The following is a 13143-nucleotide window of genomic DNA, read 5'->3' as shown; positions in this document are numbered from 1 at the left end:
TGTAGAACGAGACATTAAACCAAAGTTCCACCTGCCTGCTCAGGTGGGTGTAAAACATTCCCAGGCATTATTCAAAAGAAGTTCTAGCCAACACTTCTCTTAACTACCAAACAAAATATTGACTGGTTTGTTGTATCATTTACTGTCTGCTTACATGACTACACTTCAAAAGTAATTCACTGAACATGAAACACTTTGAGAAACCCTAAAGACATTAGGCACTATATAAATGCGAATTTTGTTACCAAGGGGATAAAAAGATTCTAGGATTAGCTCATTCATCTAATATACATCACCCAACACATGTTCCACCTCTATACCAATCCTTGAAAATAAGTTTTACTACACATAAAGCTCACATCCTTCCTCACCACAAAAGGAATATTTCTATTTGCGTGTGTGGTCTCCCCAAAATGAGGACCAACAAAATAAAGTTTAATTGGAGGACTTACCTAGTGAGGTATTTTGTTTTTTTTTCTTTAGTTACTCTCAAATTTTCTCCCTTGATGCTGGACTTTTTTTTATTACTTTCTTGCGAGACCAATCAACTCCAAAATAAGCAACAACCTATTGTTTAGAACTGTGCCTGTACACAACTATATTTTAGAAAGGTCAGCACGAGAACAAATTTATCCATAGAAAATGTCTTTACATGTTCAAAGAATTTGCCATCATTATATATACCACCCCACCCCACCTAAAATGGGTATGGGTACAGGAGCATAGTGGTTAGGCCTGGACTAATGATTGAGAGGCACGAGTTCAAGTTCCACCATGGCAGCTGGGGAACTTAAATTCAATAAAATAAATCTGGAAGAAAAGAAGAAATAAGAGTAGGTCATTCGGCCCCTCGAGTCTGCTCCGCCATTTAATGAGATCATGGCTGATCTACCTCAACTTCACTTTCCTGAACTGTCCCCATATCCCTCGATTCTCAAAAGTCTATCAATCTCTGTCTTGAGTATACTCAATGACTGAGCCTCCACTACCCTCTCGAGTAGAGAATTTCAAAGATTCACCACCCTCTGCGTGAAAAAAAATCTCTCTTCATCTCAGTTCTAAATGGCCGACTCCTTATTTGAGACTGTGGCCCCTGGTTCTCGATTCCCCAGCCAGGGGAAATATCCTCCCTGCATCTACCCTGCCAAGCCCTGTAAGAATTTTATACATTTCAATGAGATCACCTTTCATTCTTCTAAGCTCTTGAGAATATAAGCCTATTTTACTCAATCCCGCCACATAGAACAATCTCCCCCCACCCCAGGAATCAGTCTGGTGAACCTTTGTTGCACTCCCTATATGGCAAGTATATCCTTCCTTCGGTAAGGAGAACAAACTTTACACAATATTCAGGTGCTGTCTCACCAGGGCCCTAATTACAGTAAGACGTCTTTACTCACTCAAATCCTCTTATAATAAAAGCCAACATATCATTTGCTTTTCTAATTGCTTATTGTGCAACTTTCAGTGATTCGTGTACAAGGATATCAAGGCCCCTCTGAACACCAACATTTCCCAATCTCGCATCATTCAGCTAGTCCCAATCCGTTGCCCTGCAATTTGTTTTCCTTCAGGTACTTATCTAATTCCCCTTTGAAAGCTGCAATTGCATCTGACCCCACCAACCTTTCAGGCACTCCGGATCATAACCACTCGCTGCGTAAAAAAGTTTTTTCTCACATTGCCTTTGGATCTTTTGCCAATCACCTTAAATCTGTGCCCTCTGGTTCTCGACCCTTCCGCCAATTGGAACAGTTTCTCTCCATTCTGTCCAGACCCCTCATGATTTTGTGCAAATCTCTATCAAATCTCCTATAAATCGTCTCTGTTCTAAGGAGACCAACCCCAGCTTCTCCAGTCTATCCATGTATCCGACGTCCCTCATCCCTGGAACCATTCTTGAAAACCTAATTGAATTTAAATTTCCCAGCTGCCGTGGCGGGATTTGAACTCATGTCTCTGGATCATTAGTCAATCCTCTGGATTAACATAGCCACTATGCTACTGCACCGGTACTCAATCCCACGTAGTTAACCAAATTATGGATCTCTGCACACAATGGGTGGTTTATTTTGTAGATTTAAAAACACAAAAGTAATTTATTGCTTCGTGTGAAGCACTTTGGGACATTGAGAGATGTGATATATAAATGCATGTTCTTTAGATTATAAACAGTCAGCCATCAGAGAACACGAGGTTTCAGACACTAAAAGGCAGCGGCAGATCAGACCCGGCAATCGAGGAGCCTGAAGTGGTGGTTGTAACTCGTGCTGTGTCTGGAGGATTTAAAGGATTAAAATCTTGTTTATGAGAAAGAATCTGAGCCTTCATAACTTACAAGGAAAAGAATCCTGTGGTACGAGAAGCAGGTCCAATGATGAGTGGCAGACATAGGATCAAGTTCACTCGGATTAGATGTATTTGCAGACTATTACAGCAACCAGAACTCCATGAGTATGTAACTCCACAGTATGCAGTTACATAAAAAAATATTAATTTAAGAACTCAGAAGAGCTTTAAGAATCTCAAAAGTGTTTTATTTCAGTCTCATAACAGTTAAAAGTATCCTGAGAGTCAAGCACTGTATTACCATTTTATCTGATTTAACCAGCTTCCTTGTATAATTCTTTGTTGTAATTAGTCAACTCGCAATTTAACCTGAAACACACATTCCAGCAGCTTGGTTTTTTTTCCACTGCATCATTTCTGGTACAACTCATGGTAAGATTTTGTTTGTTAACAGTGCCCCATTCACTCCATGCATAATATTGCATTTTCAGTTCATAGGAGGTATGGACCTTTGAGCAGTGAGCATTTGGGTAGTTTTGGGAATGGGCCTCAAATACAACGGGTTATTTTCTCCCTTTGCAATACAATAACCCCAGTTAAGAAGTTGGGCAACCAGTTCCAGCCCTCAACCAGTGCTGATCTAAGCACTGCACAAACATAGCCTGGAGTGACTGGTTTTCTCTTCCTCCCTGTGGATAAGCAGCAATACATCACAGTATCCTGGTGTCACTGTCTATGGAGAAATCTTTTAATGTTTACTGAGTATACAATTATTAAGACCCGAGAAGTAAAATTGGTCACAACTCACCAATGCCACTGCTCGTAAGATACTAGTCTTTAAGTGCAGCAATTTAACCCATTCCTGGATAAGGAGATCCAAGTCCTTGCATTTCCCCCCTCAGTAGTAATCAAAGCTAGAATATGGTTCCATGGGTGGTTAGCAGTACTCACTGGTACTTTGTCCAAATGGCCATTCTTCCTGAGTGAGCCTGGACAGCAATTTCCAGAATGCTATAGTTTATGCAGGCTTCACCATTGAGCCATATCTCTCCTTACTATATACCATCTGCACGACTGGAATCACTAGAGCAAGAGTAAGAACTATGGATATTTTCTCCTCCTTCAGACGTCAAACGTAGTGCATCATCACATTTTGGTTGCTAGCTAACTCACCGCAGAAGAATCAAACATAAAACCATTGCCTGTATAGCTCTGTCACATGATGTGGTGCCATTAGAGCATGGTCTTCCCTCCCACGTGCTTTGAATAAAAGCAGCAGTCAGCATATCGTTGATAAGTTCTGTGCTCTTTTTACGGAGTGCAAATAAATTTTGTGTAAACAAGTAACAGAATGTTTTGTGCCATCTTTCAACAACTAAAAAAACTAATGAGTCAGTATTATTGTCTCAGACAGGAAGCAGAGAGTCGGGATTAACGGGTCCTTTTCAGAAGGGTAAGCAGTGACTAGTGGAGTGCCGCAGGGCTCAGTGCTAGGACCCAGCTCTTTACAATATATATTAATGATTTGGATGATGGAGTTGAGTGTAATATCTCCAAGTTTGCAGATGACACTAAACTGGGTGGCGGTGTGAGCTGTGAGGAGGATGCCAAGAGGCTGCAGGATGATTTGGACAGGTTAGGCGAGTGGGCAAATACATGGCAGATGCAGTATAACGTGGATAAATGTAAGGTTATCCACTTTGGGGGCAAAAACACAAAGGCAGATTATCTGAATGGCGGCAGATTAGGAAAAGGGGAGGTGCAGCGAGACCTGGGTGTCATGATTCATCAGTCATTGAAGGTTGGCTTGCAGGTACAGCAGGTGTTGAAGGCGGCAAATGATATGTTAGCCTTCATAGCTAGGGGATTTGAGTATAGGAGCAGGGAAATCTTACTGCAGTTGTACAGGGACTTGGTGAGACCCCACCTGGAATATTGTGTTCAGTTTTGGTCTCCTAATCTGAGGAAGGACATTCTTACTATTGAGGGAGTATAGCGAAGGTACACCAGACTGATTCCAGGGATGGCTGGACTGACGTACGAGGAGACTGGATCAACTGGGCCTTTATTCACTGGAATTTAGAAGGATGAGAGAGGATCTTATAGAAACGTACAAGATTCTGATGGGACGGGACAGGTTAGATGCGGGAAGAATGTTCCCGATGTTGGGGAAGTCCAGAACCAGGGGACACAATCTTAGGATAAGGGGTAGGTCATTTAGGACTGAGATGAGGAGAAACTTCTTCACTCAGAGTTGTTAACCTGTAGAATTCCCTGACACAGAGTTGTTGATGCCAGTTCATTGGATATATTCAAGAGGGAGTTAGATATGGCCCTTGCGGCTAAAGGGATCAAGGGGTATGGAGAGAAAGCAGGAACGGGGTACTGAAGGAATGATCAGCCATGACCTTATTGAATGGTGGTGCAGGCTCGAAGGGCCGCATGGCCTACTCCTGCACCTATTTTCTATGTTTCTATGGTTAGAGCTTTAATAGTTATGTCAGAAAAAAATGAAACACCTGGTTAGTTAAGAGACATTTCAGTTTACCTATTGTTAGTGGCCCACAATATTGCTACTAGCTATTTATGTACTGACCAAAGTACAGGTTGCCTAATGTTCAGAACCAAGTAATATCATACTGATCATTTCAGAAAGCTACCCAAGCTTTTTTTTTTACAAATCTACAATGATTAAAACTCACTTGTCCATTTTGAAGTCTGCAGAATGCCGCCGGTCATTGCCGAGTTCGCGGCTGGACACGGACTTTGGATCCTTTTTTGAGTCGTCCTTCTTATCTGCTGGTTTCTTACCTGAAGGCTCATTTTTAGCCTGAAAAAAGAAATTAATAATCACATCTCCCCAGCCATCACAAGTCATATTCTGGGCTATCTGATCACTTGTGGTGCCACTCAACAGTAATAATAACGATGGATTGTTTTTCGACAGCGTTTCCTCTGTGGATTTCCCATTCTCTAATTTGCTGTGGTTGCCTTTCTCAGTGTACGGTGGACACATTTCTCGCTAACTTGTACTTTTCTATCTGAGGCTCACTTGCTCTGCCCTTTTCTGCAAGTCTTTCCCTCCCTTTATCTTTTCTCTTCTGTAAGTCTGCGTGTCTCATACTTTAGCTTTTCTTTATATATCTCCCACTCTATAGATAACTATTCCATATTTATACTCCGTTCTCGGATAACGAATTGGACACATTCAGTGCAGGTCACAGCAACATCATGTCTTAGTTCCCCCAATGGCTGACTGTTAGCTGCCGCATGGTGTCTTGCATCCCTTTGATCTTCACCCCATCAGGGCAATAATATCCTGCAAGTTTCCTCAGTAGGTTCTCAAGAGATGGTGGTGGAGGAAAACAGCAAGAAAGTGTGATTGAAACACTGTACTGGCCTGGGTTTTCCAGCACAGAATGCCACCTGCAGATAATATTCTGGACCAGGGTATGCCATCTGAAACCGGATAAGGAGGGGGCAGGGTCTTCCTCCTGCACATGTGACTCCAGATTCTTTGCAAGTCCAAGCCCAGAAGAGAGCAAAGGCCCTGGAGTGGCATGCACTTCCAGGGGTGGGCGGAAAGAGAAATCCAGTAAACAAATAGTTGGTGACTTTGGTTTTATAAATTATAATTGAGTTTTCATTGATTTACTTTTTAGCAAATGAGTTAATAAACATAATCCCCACCCGTCAGGCCTAGCAGAATTGATCCAGAACCTTGAATATAAAATTAGCTGCTTATTAGCAACCATTAACAGAAAAAACAGATTATCTGGTCATCATCACATTGCTGTTTGTGGGAGCTTGCTGTGCACAAATTGGATGCCGCGTTTCCCACATTACAACAGTGACTACACTTCAAAAGTACTTCATTGGCTGTAAAGTGCTTTGAGATATCTGGTGGTCGTGAAATGCGTTATATAAATCCAAATCTTTATTAAGATTGCTAAAAATGACACAATTGAGAGATCAATATAAACTATTGAGATTACTCAAAAGGCGCACCAATTTTCTTTAAATGTTTCCTAGAGCAAAGCCTTTTATTTTTATGCTCACTATAGTGAGATGGAGGGATGAAAGGCACTATCCGGCAGCTAAGTCAGCCATTGGGGGAACGGAGACACGAGATGTTGCTGTGACCTTCACGGAATGTGTCTCGAATAATTTATTATCCTAGAGCAGAGTATAAATATGGATATGAATTTATCCCGTGCTACTTTGCACTCACCTTCTCTACAGAGATCATTCGGCCATGCAGCTCAGTTCTATGCAGATTGCTGATACAATTTGTTGCCTCCTCGCTGGTCGACATGGTCACAAATCCATAGCAACGTGCTCCAGGACTACGAGCATTAGTCACTACTTTTGCACCAACCACCTAAAGAGAAAGAACATTATTCTAAGTGAATGGAACATTGCAATTTTCAGACAAACAAATTAAACAATCAGTCCTCATAACAGCACATATTTCAGTAAATATTTGCCAACTTACTACTGGCATCATCTGTTCTCCAGGCAATAACTTAATTCATCTGTGCTATATCTTTACATATTAAAATTTTACTCCTACGACATCATCATAGGCGGTCCCTCGGAATCGAGGAAGACTTGCTTCCACTCTTAGCCAGGGTTCTTAGTTGACTGTACAGTCCAATACGAGAACCACAGTCTGTCACAGGTGGGACTGGTTTGCTGCACGCTCTGTCCTTAGCCTGCGTTTGATTTCTGCATGCTCTCGGCGACGAGACTCGAGGAGCTCAGCGCTCTCCCGGATGCACCTCCTCCACTTCGGGCGGTCTTTGGCCAGGGACTCCTAGGTGTCATTGGGAATGTTGCACTTTATCAGGGAGGCTGAGGGTGTCCTTGAAAGGTTTTCTCTGCCCACCTGGGGCTTGCTTGCCGTGTCATAGAAAACATAGAAAATAGGTGCAGGAGTAGGCCATTCGGCTCTTCGAGCCTGCACCATCATTCAATATGATCATGGCTGATCATGCAACTTCAGTACCCCATTCCTGCTTTCTCTCCATACCCCTTGATCCCTTTAGCCATAAGGGCCACATCTAACTCCCTTTTGAACATATCTAACGAACTGGCCTCAACAACTTTCTGTGGTAGAGAATTCTACAGGTTCACAATTCTGATGTATCTCCTCATCGCAGGCCGAAATGGCTTCCCCTTATCCTTAGACTGTGACCCCTGGTTCTGGACTTCCCCAACATCGGGAATATTCTTCCTGCATCTAACCGGTCCAATCCCGTCAGAATTTTATATGTTTCTATGAGATCCCCTCTCATTCTTTTAAATTCCAGTGAATATAAGCCAAGTATATCCAGTCTTTCTTCATATGTCATTCCTGCCATCCCAGGAATCAGTCTGGTGAACCTTCGCTGCACTCCCTCAATAGCAAGAACGTCCTTCCTCAGATTAAGAGACCAAAACTGTACACAATATTCAAGGTGTGGCCTCACCAAGGCCCTGTACAACTGCTGTTATACTCAATCCTCTCGCTATAAAGGTCAACATGTCATTTGCCTTCTTCACCACCTGCTGTACCTGCATGCCAACTTTCAATGATTGATGAACCATGACATCCAGGTCTCGTTCCACCTCCCCTTTTCCTAATCTGTCACCATTCAGATAATATTCTGTTTCCCTGTTTTTGCCACCAAAGTTGATAACCTCACATTTATCTACATTATACTGCATCTGCCATGCATTTGCCCACTCACCTAACCTGTCCGTCACCGTGCATCCTCCTTACAGCTCACACTGCCACCCAGCTTAGTGCCATTTGCAAACTTGGAGATATTACATTCAATTCCTTTGTCCAAATCATTAGTGTACATTGTAAATAGCTGGGGGCCCAGCACTGAACCTTGCGGTACCTCCCTAGCCATTCTGAAAAGGACCTGTTTATTCCTACTCTTTGCTTCCTGTCTGTCAATCAGTTCTCTATCCACATCAATACATTACCCCCAATACCATGCGCTTTAATTTTGCACACCAATCTCTTGTGTGGGACCTTGTCAAAAGCCTTTTGAAAGTCCTAGTACACCACATCCACTGGTTCTCCCTTATCCACTCTACTAGTTACATCCTCAAAAAATTCTAGAAGATTTGTCAAGCATGATTTCCTTCATAAATCCATGCTGAATGGGACCGATCCTGTCACTGCTTTCCAAATGCGCTGCTATTACGTCTTTAATAATTGATTCCAACATTTTCCCCACTACCGATGTCAGGCTAACCGTTCTATAATTCCGTTTTCTCTCTACCTCCTTTTTTTAAAAAAAAAAGTGGGGTGACATTAGCTACCCTCCAATCCATAGGAACTGATCCAGAGTCGATAGACTGTTGGAAAATGACCGCCAATGCGTCCACTATTTCTTGGGCCACTTCCTTATTAAGTACTCTCGGATGCAGACTATCAGGCCCTGGGGATTTATCGGCCTTCAATCCCATCAATTTCCCCAACACAATTTCCTGACTAATAAGGATTTCCTTCAGTTCCCCCTTCTCACTAGACTCTTGGTCCCATAGTATTTCCAGAAGGTTATTTGTGTCTTGCTTAGTGAAGACAGTATTTGTTCAATTGGTCTGCCATTTCTTTGTTCCCCATTATAAATTCGCCTGATTCTGACTGCAAGGGACCTACATTTGTCTTCACTAATCGTTTTCTCTTCACATAGATAGAAGCCTTTGCAGTCAGTTTTTAATGTTCCCTGCAAGCTTACTCTCATACTCTATTTTCCACCTCCTAATTAAACCCTTAGTCCTCCTCTGCTGAATTCTAAATTTTTCCCAGTCCTCAGGTTTACTGCTTTTTCTGGCCAATTTATATGCCTCTTCCTTGGATTTAACACTATCCCTAATTTCCCTTGTTAGCCACGGTTGAGCCACCTTCCCCGTTATATTTTTACTCCAGACAGGGATGTAAAATTGTTGAAGTTCATCCATGTGGTCTTTAAATGTCTGCCATTGCCTATCCACCGTCAACCCTTTAAGTATCATTCGCCAGTCTATCCTAGCCAATTCACGTCTCATACCATCAAAGTTACCTTTAAGTTCAGGACCAAAGTTCCTGAATTAACTGCGTCACTCTCCATCTTAATGAAGAATTCTACCATATTATGGTCACTCTTCCCCAAGGGGCCTCGCACAAGATTGCCAATTAATCCTCTCTCATTACACAAGACCCAGTCCAGGATGGCCTGCTCCTATCGTTGGTTCCTCGACATATTGGTCTAGAAAACCATCCCTTATACACTCCAGGAAATCCTCCTCCACCATATTGCTACCAGTTTGGTTAGCCCAATCTACATGTAGATTAAAGTCACCCATGATAACTGCTGTACATTTATTGCATGCATCCCTAATTTCCTGTTTGATGCCGTCCCCAACCTCACTACCACTGTTTAGTGGTCTGTACACAACTCCCACTGGCGTTTTCTGCCCTTTGGTGTTCCGCAGCTCTACCCATATAGATTCCACATCATCCAAGCTAATATCCTTCCTTACTATTGCGTTAATCTCCTCTTTAACCAGCACCGCTACCCCACCTCATTTTCCTTTCTGTCTATTCTTCCTGAATATTGAATACCCCTGGATGTTGAGTTCCCAGCCTTGGTCACTCTGGAGCTATGTCTCCGTAATCCCAATTATATCATATCTGTTAACAGCTATCTGCGCAGTTAATTCATCCACCTTATTATGAATGTTCCTCACACTGAGACACAGAGCCTTCAGGCTTGTTTTTTTTAACACTCTTTGTCCTTTTAGAATTATGTTGTAATGTGGCCCTTTTTGATTTTTGCCTTTGATTTCTCTGCCCTCCATCTTTCCTTATCTTCTTTCTATCTTTTTCTTCTGTCTCCATTTTACTTCCATCTGTCTCCCTGCATAGATTCCCATCCCCCTGCCATATTAGCTCTGACTAGAGTGCTTGCTTAGGGACCAATGGAACTGGTCGAGCAAGGTCAGAGCTTCGATGCTGGGGATGTTGGCCTGAGTGAGAACACAGACGTTGGTGTGTCTATCCTCCTAGTGGATTTTCAAGATCTTGCGGAGGCAGCGCTGGTGGTACTTCTCCAGCGCTTTGAGATGTCCGCTGTATATAGTCTACGTCTCTGAGTCATATAGGAGGGCAGTTATCATTACTGCCCTGTAGACCATAAGCTTGGTGCCAGATTTGAGGTCCTGGTCTTCAAATACTCTCTTTCTCAGGCTATGCTGGCACATTAGAGGCAGTGTTGGACCTCATCCTCGATGTCTACCCTTGCTGATAGTAGGATTTTAATGACTGGGGTTGGGGGGAGCAGTGCTATGTGGCGGTGTCAGGTTGGTGGAGGACCTTTATCTTAGATGTTTAGTGTAAGGCCTATGCTTGGAGTTCGGCCTCTGAGTGTCCGTGTACTGCAATTTGAATAGAGGATGGGACAACCTTGGATCTAGCCTGGACCGAGAAGGTTAAACAGTTTCCCATTGGTTCTATAGTTTAGTCCCACTCCAGCGGGTAAGCTGTTGACTTTGAGATGAAGCACTGCAGCAAGATCGAGAAGAGTGTTGGTGCGATGATGTAGACCTGCTTGACCACGGTCCGGACGTGGATTGGGTCTGTGGTGGATCCGTTGGTCAGGATCATGGCTTGCATGTCATCATGGAGAAGGCAGAGGTTGCTGACAAACTTTTGGGGGCAGCTGAAACGGAGGACGACGCTCCATAGTCCCTCACGGTTGACAGTATCAAAGGCCTTTATAAGGTCAAAGGCAGCCATATGCAAGGGTTGATGCTGTTCCCTGCATTTCTCTTGTTGTTATGCGGTGAAGATAGTGTTTTTTGTATACCCCTTAGTGGATGGAATCTGCATTGCAACTCTGGGAGGAGCTCTTCAGCCACAGGGAGAAGACAGTTGAGGAGGATTCTTGTAATGTCTTTGCCAGGAGATCTGAGATATGCCGTAATCGTGACCATCTTCAAAAAAGGGGACAAGGCTGACAGCGGTGAGATTCCTCTGCAGTTAGCGCAGTCAGACCGGTCCCCTTTTTTGAAGATGGTCACGATTATGGCATATCTCAGATCTCCTTGCATGTTCTCTTCCTTCCAGATGAGTGCGATGGGGCCATGCATTCGTACCAAAAGTGCTTCTCCACCATACTTTAGTGCCTCGGCGGGGATTCCATCTGCTCCTGATGTCTTGTTCGTGAGCTGATGGATGGCCTTTTCTACCTCGTGCAGGATTTTGCGGAGACGGTGGCGGGTAGCATGCTGTGGGATGGAGTCGAGGACACTCGCGTCGAAGGTAGAGTCTTGGTTAAAGAGATCTTCGAAGTGCACCTTCCAGCGTTGTGGGGGTCTGGAACTCACTGCCTGAAAGTGTGGTAGAGGCAGAAATCCTCACCGCATTTAAAAGGTCCTTGGATGTGCACTTGAAGTGCTGTAAGTGCAGGGTTACGGACCTAGAGCTGGTAAGTGGGATTAGACTGGATAACCTCTTGTTGGCTGGCGCAAATACGATGGCAAGTACTTCAGGGAATCTAATATGGTCAGAGTGATCTCCTGGACTAGTTTCGATTGCCTGGATGGGTCGGAGAGGAATTTCCCCAGATTTTTCTCCTCAATTGGCCCGGGTTTTTAGCCTCTCCCAGATCATATGGCTCTGGGTTGGGTGGAGTGTAGAATGTTGCGATACATGGGGTATCACAGTCGTGTGGGGTGGACTGGTTGGGCCATCATTGTTCATAGGTTTATATGTAACCTTCAGGGCTGCTAACTGAGGGCCGTGTGGCTCTTTGTCGGCCGGCGGGGACACGATGGGCCGAAATGGCCTCCTCCTGTGCTGTAAATGTCTATGTTCTAGGATTTCAGATATTGCCTTGTTTGCTATATACATAATTTTTTTTAAAATCAGATAATTGCACTCACTCGTCACCCTTTTGTTACCATTTTGAGTCAACCCGTTTCACGTTAACTGGCTCCTGTCAGTGTTGCCCACTAGATGTCACTGCATTAAACTTTCCATAAATACTCATGCTTTCTGAAAAATTTCAGCCATTTTTTCCAATCACAAATGGCTGGAAATGCAAATTACAGTTATGTAATCTTTGTCAAAACTCATGGCTCTTGAAGGATGCACATCCAAAATATTATACCGCTTTTTCCTCTTTACAGATGACTGATCTGCTGTTTCTACCATTTTCTATTTTTATTTCGTTTTAAAAAAATGTTTTCCTCATGTTCCTCAATTTTTGGAAATTAGAGTCAGTTTAAACAAAAAAAATTACAAATTTCACAATGACATGATTAAACTTATACAACTAATCAAATTTGTCCATCAAGTCTTTTAATGCTGTTGTTCCTTTTTACTTACAAGATCTCAGCCTCTCTCAAATCTGGACTTGATATTTTTACCTGAAGCTATGACACTGAGCTGAAGGCAGATCCTGCAGTCTGAATGCACAATTCCCCAAGATACATTAAAGTAGCATCTAAGCGAGCCAGATAAGAGCATTCTAACAAAATCTGTTTAGTTTTCAACATTATTTGAAGAAAACCTTCAGGATAAATTTCAAAAGCTTTATTCAGGCAATGTTTATATTCCGTGTTGAGAAAGAGTGAGAAAGGAAGAAAATCAGACTGTGCATGTCAAAAGAAGTTGAATTTTGAAGCAAAGAGAGCTTCTAGTTATCTTGCATGCATTTTGTTCGGAGATAGAAAATGGAAAATTCTAATTATTAAGAGACAAAGCGGATGAAAAGGAAGGCAAAATGTCGAGGACCAGTCAGCAAATATGTTATAAGCACAATGAGTGTGCAGAAAACTAAGCTTGCGATTTTCTGGGAAACTAGTAAAGAT

At 42.9% G+C, this 13143-nt stretch overlaps 1 protein-coding gene across 4 annotated transcripts in view; it reads right to left on the bottom strand.

Moving 5' to 3' along the window:
• The window catches only part of LOC139228735 (scaffold attachment factor B1-like), a 70329-nt gene that overhangs the window by 23252 nt on the left and 33934 nt on the right, over positions 1-13143 (bottom strand). For all 4 annotated transcript variants that reach the window (XM_070860041.1, XM_070860043.1, XM_070860045.1 and 1 more), the window contains exons 10-11: positions 6521-6670; positions 4992-5119 (exon numbers count right to left, since the gene is read on the bottom strand). In XM_070860041.1, the coding sequence (XP_070716142.1) occupies positions 4992-5119; positions 6521-6670 (278 nt within the window). The remainder of the gene's footprint in view (positions 1-4991; positions 5120-6520; positions 6671-13143) is intronic.

This window comes from Pristiophorus japonicus, chromosome 18, assembly GCF_044704955.1.
Source record: "Pristiophorus japonicus isolate sPriJap1 chromosome 18, sPriJap1.hap1, whole genome shotgun sequence".
In the NCBI taxonomy this organism is placed as follows: Eukaryota; Metazoa; Chordata; class Chondrichthyes; family Pristiophoridae; genus Pristiophorus; species Pristiophorus japonicus.
Note: the sequence above shows the minus strand (reverse complement) of the source record. Positions and strands in the feature narration are given on the sequence as shown.